Source organism: Scyliorhinus torazame, chromosome 13 (genome assembly GCF_047496885.1).
Source record: "Scyliorhinus torazame isolate Kashiwa2021f chromosome 13, sScyTor2.1, whole genome shotgun sequence".
Lineage (NCBI taxonomy): Eukaryota > Metazoa > Chordata > Chondrichthyes > Carcharhiniformes > Scyliorhinidae > Scyliorhinus > Scyliorhinus torazame.
This window is the reverse complement of record NC_092719.1, coordinates 30,202,471-30,216,670: the sequence shown is the minus strand read 5'-3', so window position 1 is coordinate 30,216,670 and position 14,200 is coordinate 30,202,471. Positions and strand designations below refer to the sequence as shown.

Below are 14,200 nucleotides of genomic sequence, written 5' to 3'. Positions count from 1 at the left end.
CATCAACAGTGCTATCAAGTGGCACTTACTCAGCAATAACCTGCTCACTGATGCTTTGTTTGGGATTTGCCAGTGATACTCAGCTCCTGACCTCATTACAGCCTTGGTTCAAACATGGACAAAAGAGCTGAACTCCAGAGGTGAGGTGAGAGTGACTGCCCTGGACATCAAGGCAGCATTTGCCAATGGTGGCCTTAGCAAAACTGAAATCAATGGGAATCCGGGGGGAAACTCTCCACTGGTTGGAATCGTACCTGGCACGAAGGAAGATGGTTGTGAGTGTTTGAGGTCCAGCAGCTCAGTTCCAGGATATTACGACAGGAGTTCCTCAGGATTGAGTTTTAGGCCCAATCGTCTTCAGCTACTTCATCGATGACCTTCCCTCCATCATAAGGTCAGAAGTTAGGATGTTCTCAGATGAGTACACAATATTCAGTACCATCCACAATTTCACAGATGCTGAAGCAGTCCATGACCATATGCTACAAGACTTGGACAATATCCAGACTTGGGATGACATGTGGCAAGTAACACTCGCGCCACACAAGTACCAGGCACTGACCATCTACAACAAGAGAGAATCTAACCATCTCCCCTTGACATTCAATAGCATCACCATCGCTGAATCCTCCATTATCCACATCCTGGGGGTTACCATTGGCCAGAAGTTAAACTAGACTAGCCATGGAAAAGGTCAGAGGGTGTGAATACTGCAGAGAGCAACTCGCCCTGACTCCCCAATGTCTGTCTACCATCGATAAGACATAAGTCAGGAGTGTAATGGAATACTCTCCACTTGCCTGGAAGAGTACAGCTCCAACAACACTCAAGAAGCTCGACACTATCCAGGACAAAGCAGCCCGCTTGATTAGAACCTTATCCAACACAGTAGCAACCGGGTGTGTACCACCTATAAGATGCATTGCAGAAACTCACCAAGGTTCCTTCGACAGCTCCATCTAAACCGACAATTTCTTCTCCCCAGTGTCATGGGACTGTCTCTTTCGAAATGTTTTTGTCTTATCACATGACTTCAGAGATGTCATTGTGTGGGTGGAACTGGGTTGTGGCCCTGGGAGTTTTTACTTTTGCTTTGAGTTTTGGAGCTGGGCTGTGGCTCTGTGGGTTTTACTTTCGCTTTGAATTTGGACTGGGTTTGAACTGCACAGGTTGAAAGAAGTGTCTCTATATCTTCATTTTAAAAGCTGTTCCCAGACTGCTTGATAACTTAAAAGAGATAATTGCTTTCCGGAAGGAATTCAAACCTGCTGTTTGGAAAGGAGAACAGAGTATCACTAACAAGTTGTATACCAGTAAGAACGCGGTGTGCTGGGTCACAGCTTTGAAAAGGGGTTTCTGGTTTTGCTTGGATTTTGTTATTGAATTGGAACAGTTAAAGGGGAATTCATTCAGGGCTATACATAGATTACTGCAGCTGTGTGGGGTCTTTATGTTTGTAGTTGATAAAATTCTTGCATGTCTGTGTTTGTACAAATGTTAACGAAATTCGTAGAATAAAGCTTGTTTTTTTTATTAAAAGTGCCTAAGATCTCTGTGAATAACACCTGAAAGATAGGCTCTTGTGCTCATTGTAACCAAGATAAATAAACAGTTATTGGCCAGGTGAACTCCACAATATACTTTGGTGTTTTCCAAACCCTGGCCCATAACACTAGAAGGACAATTGGGATGGGAAACAAATTCTGGCTGACCTAGCAACGATCACATCCCATGAATCAATAAAAAACACAGTTCTTAACTCATTGCAGAACATGTGACATTGCAACAATTGTCCCCATACCTTCGTACATTCCTGCTCCATTCCTTCCTTCCTGTGAGTCACAAAAACATCCACATTTCTGAGGTAATTTTCCACAGCACTTCCACAAACCTTTGTAAATTTTAACAAAAGTATGTTTTATTTTATTCTAGGCCAACATTCTTATTGCCCACCTTAATGGCTCTTGAGAAGGTGGTGGTGAGCTGCCTTTTTGAACCGCCGCAGTCCATGAGGTGTAGGTACACCCACTGTGCTGTTAGGGAGGGTGTTCCAGGATTTTCACCCAGTGACAGTGAAGGAACGGCGATAGATTTCCAATCAGGACGGTGCATGGCTTGGATTTGGAGGAGAGCTTGCAGGTTCTGCTGTTCCCATGCATCTTCTGCCCTTATACTTCTAGATGTAGAGGTCATGGGCCACCGATAATCAGTTGAATGACTGTATAAATAGCCCCAGAACAGGGCCCACCGAGCTTCGCAATGTTTGTTGTTTCAGGAGTTATTTACAAAGGTGTTGCCTGCACGTGCATTGGCCAAACGTGCATTGGCCAATTTTAGAATCTTGGTGTTGGATCAGCCCATTCAAATTCTTTGAGCGCCTGCAGGGGAGGCATCTATATCCAGCATTTTAATTTAGCAATGACGCGTGGGCAGTGCAGGAAGTGGCCAGTGATGCATTGCGCACATGGAAACATGTAGTAGGCCTTGCGGTGCTACGTTCCTCAATTTCAAACCATTTGTTATTCTCTAAAGTTCAGTGAATACTGGGGACAGTTGAATGTTGAGACTGACAGTAATCCCTGTTCTCTGTGCCCGTCAGGTTGAAGGTCAAAGGGAGGCTAAGCATGGGCGATTGTGACTGGCTGCTTTTCTGTGTTCTGGGCCCACTGTTTGTTTTAAGAGCTCTGCGATGTGCTGACACGGCTGAGTTCTTTCTGCTTTCTATTGTCCTCACTTCACAGTGAGATACTGAGGGAAGGCTCTTCTATTGGTCGCCCAGGAACTCCAACAATGACAGTCAAACAGTGACGTCCAGGAAGGTGCACAAAAGCTGACCAACATGCAGACAGTGAGAGGCCAGCTGTGTCAGGGGTCTTGGAGCTTTGGCCGCAGGGTCCACCAAGCACATAAGTGTCTAATTGCTTGACATGAGGTGGCAGTGCGACCTCGACAGCGGTGAGCACAGGCTAAACGCGAGTGAGTGCAAAGGCACATTGAAGGGCAGTCCTTAATCATTACCCCAAAAGTGGCATCAAGTCAGGTAAGACTTTCTAAAGTTCAATTGTTAAAAGTTATTACAGGTGAATTCTTCAAGTGGGAAAAGATCAAATACGATGGCTGGAACATTCCGGACACACACGCCTGTGGTCTCTTCCGGTCCCGCCGATGGCGCATGCTCACCATGGGTTTCCTGGTGTCCAGGGGCGCATTCAACGGGAAACCCCATTGACAATGGTGGGACAGAGGATCTTGCTGCTGGCCAATAGAAGGTCTTAAAGTAAGGGAACACTTCGGAGGCAGTGATCATAATATGGTAGAATTCAATCTCCAATTTGAAAGAAAGAAAGTAGAATCAGATGTAAAGGTGTTACAGTTAAATAAAGGTAACTACAGGGGCATGAGGGAGGAACTGACGAAAATCGACTGGGAGCAGAGCCTAGGGGGAAAGACAGTAGAACAGCAATGGCAGGAGTTTCTGGGAGTAATTGAGGACACAGTGCAGAGGTTCATCCCAAAGAAAATAAAGGTTATCAGAGGGGGGATTAGGCAGCCATGGCTGACAAAGGAAGTTAGGGAATGCATCAAAGCAAAAGAGAAAGCCTATAATGTGGCAAAGAGTAGTGGGAAGTCAGAAGATTGGGAAGGCTACAAAAACAAACAGAGGATAACAAAGAGAAAAATAAGGAAAGAGAGGATCAATTATGAAGGCAGGCTAGCCAGTAACATTAGGAATGATAGTAAAAGTTTCTTTAAATACATTAAAAACAAACGGGAGACAAAAGTAGACATTGGGCCGCTCCAAAATGACGCTGGTAATCTAGTGATGGGAGACAAGGAAATAGCTGAGGAACTAAATAAGTACTTTGCGTCAGTCTTCACAGTAGAAGACACGAGTAACATCCCAACAATTCCGGAGAGTCAGGGGGCAGAGTTGAATATGGTAGCCATCACAAAGGAGAAAGTGCTAGAGAAACTAAGAGGTCTAAAAATTGACAAATCTCCGGGCCCAGATGGGCTACATCCTAGAGTTCCAAAGGAGATAGCTGAAGAAATAGTGGAGGCGTTAGTTATGATCTTTCAAAAGTCACTGGAGTCAGGGAAAGTCCCAGAGGATTGGAAAATCGCTGTTGTAACCCCCCTGTTCCAGAAGGGAACAAGGAAAAAGATGGAAAATTATAGGCCAATTAGCCTAACCTCGGTTGTTGGCAAGATTCTAGAATCCATTGTTAAGGATGAGATTTCTAAATTCTTGGAAGTGCAGGGTCGGATTAGGACAAGTCAGCATGGATTTAGTAAGGGGAGGTTGTGCCTGACAAACCTGTTATAGTTCTTTGAAGAGATAACAAATAGGTTAGACCAAGGAGAGCCAATGGGTGTTATCTATCTTGACTTCCAAAAGGCCTTTGATAAGGTGCCTCACGGGAGACTGCTGAGTAAAATAAGGGCCCATGGTATTCGAGGCAAGGTACTAACATGGATTGACGATTGGCTGTCAGGCAGAAGGCAGAGAGTTGGGATAAAAGATTCTTTTTCGGAATGGCAACCGGTAACGAGTGGTGTCCCGCAGGGTTCAGTGTTGGGGCCACAGCTGTTCTCTTCATATATTAACGATCTAGATGACGGGACTGGGGGCATTCTGGCTAAGTTTGCTGATGATACAAAGATAGGTGGAGGGGCAGGTAGTATGGAGGAGGTGGGGAGGCTGCAGAAAGATTTAGACAGTTTAGGAGAGTGGTCCAAGAAATGGCTGATGAAATTCAACGTGGGCAAGTGCGAGGTCTTGCACTTTGGAAAAAAGAATAGAGGCATGGACTATTTTCTAAACGGTGATAAAATTCATAATGCTGAAGTGAAAAGGGACTTGGGAGTCCTAGTCCAGGATTCTCTAAAGGTAAACTTGCAGGTTGAGTCCGTAATTAAGAAAGCAAATGCAATGTTGTCATTTATCTCAAGAGGCTTGGAATATAAAAGCAGGGATGTACCTCTGAAGCTTTATAAAGCATTAGTTAGGCCCCATTTAGAATACTGTGAGCAATTTTGGGCCCCACACCTCAGGAAGGACATACTGGCACTGGAGCGGGTCCAGCGGAGATTCACACGGATGATCCCAGGAATGGTAGGCCTAACATACGATGAACGTCTGAGGATCCTGGGATTATATTCATTGGAGTTTAGGAGGTTGAGGGGAGACCTAATAGAAACTTACAAGATAATGAATGGCTTAGATAGGGTGGGCGTAGGGAAGTTGTTTCCATTAGCAGGGGAGACTCGGACCTGGCGCACAGCCTTAGAATAAAAGGGAGTCACTTTAGAACAGAGATGAGGAGAAATTTCTTCAGCCAGAGAGTGGTGGGTCTGTGGAATTCATTGCCACAGAGGGCGGTGGAGGCCGGGACGTTGAGTGTCTTTGAGACAGAAGTTGATAAATTCTTGATTTCTCGAGGAATTAAGGGCTATGGAGAGAGAGCGGATAAATGGAGTTGAAATCAGCCATGATTGAATGGTGGAGTGGACCCGATGGGCCGAATGGCCTTACTTCCGCTCCTATGTCTTATGGTCTTATGGTCTCTCCCGCTGCCACGAAAGATGGGTAAATCCCGCCCTAGAGGCTGCGAGAGGAATTGAAGAGGAAAATATAACAGGCAAAGAGAGACTATGAGATTGGAATGGCAGTTACTATAAATGAGAAGTTAAAAATCTTCCACTGGCATGCAGATTGATGGCAGGTCAAAAGAAATGCGTGGAGCCTATTAAGACAAAGAGGTGATATCTGCTTAAGAGGAGCAGGGTTAGAATAATAATTGAGGACTTTGTATTGAGGAAGAGGAAGCTGATAAAGTGTTGGTAGATGTTAGGGGCAATGGAAGGGGTGAAAATCGATAGGCAGTGCCACATTAAAGGCTGGTTAACAAAAGTGAGGCTTATGGAACAGGAAAACTGTCAGCTTGGGTACAAAAAGGTTATTTTTTTAGATTGGGGAATGGGGGACACTAATGTTGCCCAAGGGTTCAGTGTGAACACCACTGCTTTTGTTGATATAAGTTGGAATAAAGAGTAAAATTTCAACATTGGTCAATGATACCAAACAGTGTGGCAAAAAGTGAGGATGATACCAATCAATTGCAACAGAACACAGCTCGGCTGGCAGAATGGGTCGACATGGATGGAATTTGGTACGGAGAAATGTGAGGCGGTTCATTATGATCGAAGGGATAGAGAGAAGCAATGTAGACTTAAGGGCACAGTTTCAAAGCATTTGCAGCGATAGAGGGACCACGGGGTTCAGGTGCATGGATCTTTAAAGGAGTCAGGATATATTGAGAGAGCGGTTAACGTAGCATCCGGAATCCCGGGAATAAAGGATATTGAGTATCACAGCAGGAAGTTATCTTGAACTTTTATAAAGCTCTGGTTAGGCCCCAACTGGAGTCTTGCATCTGGTTCTGGTCATCAAACTTTGGGAAGGATGTGAGTGTCCTTGCGAGGTGCAGAGGAGATTTAGCAGAATGGCTCCGCGTGTGGTGATGTGCATCACTGTAAATACATGTAAGCTAGACAGACACTAGAGGGAGCACCAGAAACATCACACACACACACTCAACCAATAGATAAGTTAGATGGGAGGTGACCAATGGACATTCACGATACACAAGGAGGTGACACGACCACAGGGGGGCATTACACCAACCCATACATAAAGGACACCACACACATGATCAGCCCTTTTTGGCCAGTGGAGACAGTCAGTGAGGAGAGGCACAGGGTTGATTCATTATCACACCCACCACGTGGAAGACAGCAGCTGGTTAGTCAGTTTAGGTAGCTACAATAGGATTAACAGTAGTGTCGAACTCAAGTTATAAAAGTCTACATAGTGTAAATAAATGAGTTGAAGTTATTTACACATCTCGACCTTCCTTGGCAAATGCACCACAAGGAAGCCGCTTATGTTACAAAGGAAAGATAACAAAACACCGCGGATAAAGGATTTTAGCTCCCAAGGTTCTGGAGAAGCTGGGTTGTTCTCCTTGGAGCTCAGGAGGATAAGGGGAGATTTGATAGAGGTGTGTGTACAAGATAATAACAGGTTTAAATACGTTCCATAACGAAAAACATGTTCTCATTAGCTGATGGTACAAGGACTAAGGAACTTAGATTTAAGGTTTTGGGCAAGAGATGCGGAGGTGGCGGGGGAGGGGGGGATGGTGGTGGGGATGTGAGGAAGACCTTTTATGTGCAGCAAGTGAGAGTCATTTGGAACTCGCTGCCCAGAAGGGTGGAGGCAGTGGAGACAATGAGTGATTTCAAAAGGAAATTGGACGGTGCCTGAGGGAAATAACCTTATGAGGCTATGGGGATAGAGCAGCGAATGGGACTGATTGGATTGCTCCGCAGAGGGTAGGCATGGACTCTATGGGCCGAATATCCTCATTTTGTGTCATAAATGACTCTATGAAATGTGTCTAAGACTATAAACTGCCGTCCTTTGACACACTGGACGATCCCTGTCGGACCCTATTGAAGAGTGGCACCACAAAGTCCTCGCTTACTTACAGCAGTGTCGCTTTCCACTCAACACTGAGGGAACCCGCACTACTCAAATCCCCTTGGGGCCGAGTGTACGTGGGCTGTGTGAGGAGATTGATAAGCATGTAGAGGCCATTGCAGTGGAGAATGTACATGGGGCAATGTGACAAGATTAAACGATAAGCACCAATCGCTCCGTGGGTTGGTCCCTCCAGTTGTGGCTCAGAGCTAAACAAGCCAGGCAGGGTGAAGGTTCCATCTCTCATCTACTCTGAGTTACCCAATTTCAGTGGAGGCAGAAAGAAGAATCTTACAGTGGCCTCAGTATCAATAAGTTAGTCAGGCTCCTCCCTCTGGCAAAAGGCTACAAGACTGATTCCTGAATTGAGGAAGGGACTGCCCGCCCTGGGACGTTACGCTGGGGAAGAACATAGAATATAGAAAATACAGCACAGAACAGGCCCTTCGGCCCACGATGTTGTGCCGAACCTTTGTCCTAGATTAATCATAGATTATCATTGAATTTACAGTGCAGAAGGAGGCCATTCGGCCCTTTGAGTCTGCACCGGCTCTTGGAAAGAGCACCCTACCCAAACTCAACACCTCCACCCAACACCAAGGGCAATTTGGACATTAAGGGCAATTTATCATTGGCCAATTCACCTAACCCGCACATCTTTGGACTGTGGGAGGAAACCGGAGCACCCGGAGGAAACCCACGCAGACACGGGGAGGACGTGCAGACTCCGCACAGACAGTGACCCAAGCCGGAATCGAACCTGGGACCCTGGAGCTGTGAAGCAATTGTGCTATCCACAATGCTACCGTGCTGCCCTTGAGAACAAATAAATCTACACTATATCATTTTACCGTAATCCATGTACCTATCCAATAGCTGCTTGAAGGTCCCTAATGTTTCCGACTCAACTACTTCCACAGGCAGTGCATTCCATGCCCCCACTACTCTCTGGGTAAAGAACCTACCTCTGATATCCCTCCTATATCTTCCACCTTTCACCTTAAATTTATGTCCCCTTGTAATGCTTTGTTCCACCCGGGGAAAAAGTCTCTGACTGTCTACTCTATCTATTCCCCTTATCATCTTATAAACCTCTATCAAGTCGCCCCTCATCCTTCTCCGTTCTAATGAAAAAAGGCCTAGCACCCTCAACCTTTCCTCGTAAGACCTACTCTCCATTCCAGGCAACATCCTGGTAAATCTTCTTTGCACCTTTTCCAAAGCTTCCACATCCTTCCTAAAATGAGGCAACCATAACTGTACACAATACTCCAAATGTGGCCTTACCAACCTTTTGTACGGCTGCATCATCACCCTACGGCTCTTAAATTCAATCCCTCTGTTAATGAACGCGAGCACACCATAGGCCTTCTTCACAGCTCTATCCACTTGAGTGGCAACTTTCAAAGATGTATGAACATGGACCCCAAGATCTCTCTGCTCCTCCACATTGCCAAGAACTCTAGCGTTAACCCTGTATTCCGCATTCATATTTGTCCTTCCAAAATGGACAACCTCACACTTTTCAGGGTTAAACTCCATCTGCCACTTCTCAGCCCAGCTCTGCATCCTATCTATGTCTCTTTGCAGCCGACAACAGCCCTCCTTACTATCCACAACTCCACCAATCTTCGTATCGTCTGCAAATTTACTGACCCAACCTTCAACTCCCTCATCCTAGTCATTCATGAAAATCACAAACAGCAGAGGACCCAGAACTGATCCCTGCGGTACGCCACTGGTAACTGGGATCCAGGCTGAATATTTGCCATCCACCACCACTCTCTGACTTCTATCGGTTAGCCAGTTCGTTATCCAACTGGCCAAATTTCCCACTATCCCATGCCTCCTTACTTTCTGCATAAGCCTACCATGGGGAACTTTATCAAATGCCTTACTAAAATCCATGTACACTACATCCACTGATTTACCTTCATCCACATGCTTGGTCACCTCCTCAAAGAATTCAATAAGATTTGTAAGGCAAGACCTACCCCTCGCAAATCCGTGCTGACTATCCCTAATCAAGCAGTGTCTTTCCAGATGCTCAGAAATCCTATCCTTCAGTACCCTTTCCATTACTTTGCCTACCACCGAAGTAAGACTAACTGGCCTGTAATTCCCAGGGTTATCCCTAGTTCCTTTTTTGAACAGGGGCACGACATTCGCCACTCTCCAATCCCCTGGTACCACCCCTGTTGACAGTGAGGACGAAAAGATCGTCGCCAACGGCTCTGCAATTTCATCTCTTGCTTCCCATAGAATCCTTGGATATATCCCGTCAGGCCCGGGGGACTTGTCTACCCTCAAGTTTTTCAAAATGCCCAACACATCTTCCTTCCTAACAAGTATTTCCTCGAGCTTACCAATCTGTTTCACACTGTCCTCTCCAACAATATCGCCCCTCTCATTTGTAAATACAGAAGAAAAGTACTCGTTCAAGACCTCTCCTATCTCTTCAGACTCAATACACAATCTCCCGCTACTGTCCTTGATCGGACCTACCCTCGCTCTAGTCATCCTCATATTTCTCACATATGTGTAAAAGGCCTTGGGGTTTTCCTTGATCCTACCCGCCAAAGATTGTTCATGCCCTCTCTTAGCTCTCCTAATCCCTTTCTTCAGTTCCCTCCTGGCTATCTTGTATCCCTCCAATGCCCTGTCTGAACCTTGTTTCCTCAGCTTACATAAGTCACCTTTTTCCTCTTAACAAGACATTCAACCTCTCTTGTCAACCATGGTTCCCTCACTCGACCATCTCTTCCCTGCCTGACAGGGACATACATATCAAGGACATGATATGAGCTGCTCTAAGACTGAAATTGGTCACGGGTTCATTACTGCCAGCAATGGGATTCAGAACAATTGAAATCAGAATGACAATGAGATCTTATCAAAACACAAGGTTCTGACGGGACTTGACACAGAAGATGTTTCCCTCTGTGCGGGGAATCTGGAGCGAGGGGGGCATAATTTCAGAATAAGTGATCTCCCATTTAAGAAGGGAATGAGGAGGAATTTCTTCTCTCAGAGGGTTGTTAATGTTTGGAGTTCTCTAACTTGGAGGCTGAGTCAATGAATGTATTAATGGCCGAGTTTGACCGATTTTTGATCTACAAAAGAGTCAAGGCAGGAAAGTGGAGCCACGGCCATTATTGGATTGGCATTGGCTTTATTGACTGGCAGAGCAGGCTCGAAGGCCCAAGTGGCCTTCTCTTATTTCTTATGCTTTTAGGGCACTACGGGGAGGTTTAGGTGGACATTTTTCTGCCTTAACGTTAATGGGTGGCACAGTAACACAGTGGTTAGCACTGTTGCTTCACAGCGCCAGGGACCCAGGTTAGATTCCCGGTTCGGGTCACTGTCTGTGCAGAGTTTGCACGTTGTCCCCGTGCCCGCGTGGGTTTCTTCCCACAAGTCCTGAAAGACGTGCTTGTTAGGTGAATTGGAAATTCTGAATTCTCCCTCAGTGTACCCGAACGGAATGTGGCGACTACGGAATTTTCACAGTAACTTCATTGCAGCGTTAATGTAAGCCTACTTGTGATACTAATAAAGATTATTATTAATGATATGTTGTCATGGCACCAATGCCTCTCCCTATCTGAGCAGTAACTGAGCTGGGACCATGGTGCGTTTGCCCTTTGGGGGGGGGGGGGGGGGGGCGGGGGGGGGGGGGGGGCGGGGGTTAAGGGGAAGGTGTGCTTTGCACATTGACACATTATTTCCATGTTTTATTAAAAATATATTTTATTCTAAATCCATTCAACAAAATAACACAAGTTTAACATCCAATCAAAGTGTATAGTTTGGACATGTTTTCCCCTTTTAATCCCCCTTCTCCGCCCTCCAACCCGAGACAAGCAGCTCCTCAAATATAGCCATGAACCCCTTCCGCCGTACCTCAAATCTCTCCTCTGACCCCCTTAAGGCAAAATTGATTTTCTCCAACCTGAGAAATTTGCACAGATCTTTCAGCTGCGCTGCGACCCCCCGGTGGTGTATCCACCTCCAATTCAAAAATATCCGTCCTCGGGCAATCAGAGAGACAAGGGTCACAACATTGGCCCCCTTCCCCTCCAGCAGCTCCGGAACCTCCGACACCCCAAAGATTCCCACCATAGGGGCCGGCTTCACCTCAATCCTTGGTAGGGTCCCGAACACAGCCTCCCAAAAGTTTTCTAACTCCTCACACCCCCGGAACATATGAGCATGATTCGCCGGCCCCCCCCCACAATTCTCACACCCGTCTGCTACCCCCGGAACGTTATTTCCATGTTATTGAATTATGAGGGGGAATTTCTCCCTCCGCTGAAGCACAAAAGAGTGGTGATGGATTGGATTGGATTGGATTTGTTTATTGTCACGTGTACCGAGGTACAGTGAAAAGTATTTTTCTGCGAGCAGCTCAACAGATCATTTAGTACATGAGAAGAAAAGGGAATAAAAGAAAATACATAATAGGGCATCACAACATATACAGTGTAACTGCATAAGCACATAAGAAGATTGAGACCTCCTTCTTGCCACATTTTCTTTTTAATTGACTTTGATTTTGATAATGGATTTCACCCTCGAAAGTCCAGCTTCATCTTTCTCCGCTCTGTTCAGAATGGAAAACAACACAGCCCTATCCGACGTTGCTCAGGTCCTGTGGGACAATGATGTGAACAGACTGCAACCAGGGATAGACTACAAGATTGACCTTCAGGTAAGTTAGAGCCAAGCCCCAGGTTATTTAAGAATTATTCACCGATATCATGTTATCCCAAACAGCAGATTATGTTCCTCCTCTAAGAAGATTGGAAAATAGGGCAGCACGGTGGCGTAGTGGTTAGCACTGCTACCTCACGGCGCTGAGGTTCCAGGTTCAATCCCGGCTCTCGGTCACTGTCCGTGTGGAGTTTGCACATTCTCCCCGTGTTTGCGTGGGTTTCGCCCCCTGTGGTGAACCACGTATTGCTACAATATATATTTACCGTTATTCGTTATTCATCCTACTGTTATCCACCACTGCAGAGATGTTCACTATTGTTCTTATTCACTGTAACTTCCTGTTGCTGTGTTGATGCTTCTGTTGGCTCCGCCTGTGGCTCCGCCCCTCGGGGGAGGTATATAATTGACAGACCTGTGGCCAGCTCTTAGTGCGGAAGCAGCAGCAGGCTGGCATATTTCTTAGCTTATTAAAATCACTTTTCCCTTCTACAACTCGACTCGTGTGAATTGATGGTCCATCACCCCCACAACACAAAGATGTGCAGAGCAGGTGGATTGGCCACACTAAATTGACCCTTAATTGGAAAAATGAATTGGGTACTCTAAATTTAAAAAAATATATAAGTTGATTGGAAAATGTGCCGGCAGCTGAGTCTCCGTGTACACACGGAGAGGTTCCTGATTCTCCATGTACACACGGAGAGGTTCCTGATTCTCCATGTACACACGGAGAGGTTCTTGATTCTCCATGTGCACATGGAGAGGTTCCTGATTCTCCATGTACACACGGAGAGGTTCCTGATTCTCCATGTACACACGGAGAGGTTCCTGATTCTCCATGTACACACGGAGAGGTTCCTGATTCTCCATGTACACACGGAGAGGTTCCTGCTTCTCCATGTACACACGGAGAGGTTCCTGATTCTACATGTACACATGGAGAGGTTCCTGAGTATCCATGTACACACGGAGAGGTTCCTGATTCTACATGTACACACGGAGAGGTTCCTGAGTCTCCATGTACACACGGAGAGGTTCCTGATTCTCCATGTACACATGGAGAGGTTCCTGAGTATCCATGTACATATGGAGAGGTTCCTGGTTCTCCATGTACACACGGAGAGGTTCCTGATTCTACATGTACACACGGAGAGGTACCTGATTCTCCATGTAAACACGGAGAGGTTCCTGACTCTCCATGTACACACGGAGAGGTTCCTGATTCTCCATGCTCACACGGAGAGGTTCCTGATTCTCCATGTACACATGGAGAGGTTCCCGAGTATCCATGTACACACGGAGAGGTTCCTGATTCTCCATGTACACACGGAGAGGTTCCTGATTCTCCATGTACACACGGAGAGGTTCCTGATTCTCCATGTACACATGGAGAGGTTCCCGAGTATCCAAGTACACATGGAGAGGTTCCTGATTCTCCATGTACACACGGAGAGGTTCCTGATTCTCCATGTACACACGGAGAGGTTCCTGATTCTACATGTGCACACGGTGAGGTTCCTGAGTTTCCATGTACACACGGAGAGGTTCCTGATTCTACATGTACACACGGTGAGGTTCCTGAGTTTCCATGTACACACGGAGAGGTTCCTGATTCTACATGTAAACACAAAGAGGTTCCTGATTCTACATGTACACACGGAGAGGTTCCTGACTCTCCATGTACACACGGAGAGGTTCCTGATTCTCCCTGTACACACGGAGAGGTTCCTGACACTCCATGTACACACGGATATGTTCCTGATTCCACAGGTGCACACGGTGAGGTTCCTGAGTTTCCATGTACACACGGAGAGGTTCCTGATACTACATGTGCACACGGAGAGGCTCCTGATTCTCCATGTACACATGGAGAGGTTCCTGATTCTCAATGTACACACGGAGATGTTCCTGATTCTACATGTACACACGGAGAGGTTC

The 14,200-nt window shown here is 46.2% G+C and overlaps 2 protein-coding genes across 2 annotated transcripts in view; one reads left to right on the top strand and one right to left on the bottom strand.

The window, feature by feature from the left end:
- Nucleotides 1-473, bottom strand: part of kcp (kielin cysteine rich BMP regulator) — a 76,179-nt gene extending 75,706 nt beyond the window's left edge. Inside the window, exon 1 of the mRNA XM_072470924.1 lies at nucleotides 440-473. Within this exon, the coding sequence (XP_072327025.1) occupies nucleotides 440-473 (34 nt within the window). The remainder of the gene's footprint in view (nucleotides 1-439) is intronic.
- A 2,393-nt stretch (nucleotides 474-2,866) lies between these two features.
- endou2 (endonuclease, polyU-specific 2) overlaps nucleotides 2,867-14,200 on the top strand; it is a 73,882-nt gene continuing 62,548 nt past the window's right edge. The window contains exons 1-2 of the mRNA XM_072470870.1: nucleotides 2,867-3,040; nucleotides 12,158-12,257. Coding sequence (XP_072326971.1) covers nucleotides 12,159-12,257 — 99 coding nt within the window. The 5' untranslated portion in view covers nucleotides 2,867-3,040; nucleotide 12,158. The remainder of the gene's footprint in view (nucleotides 3,041-12,157; nucleotides 12,258-14,200) is intronic.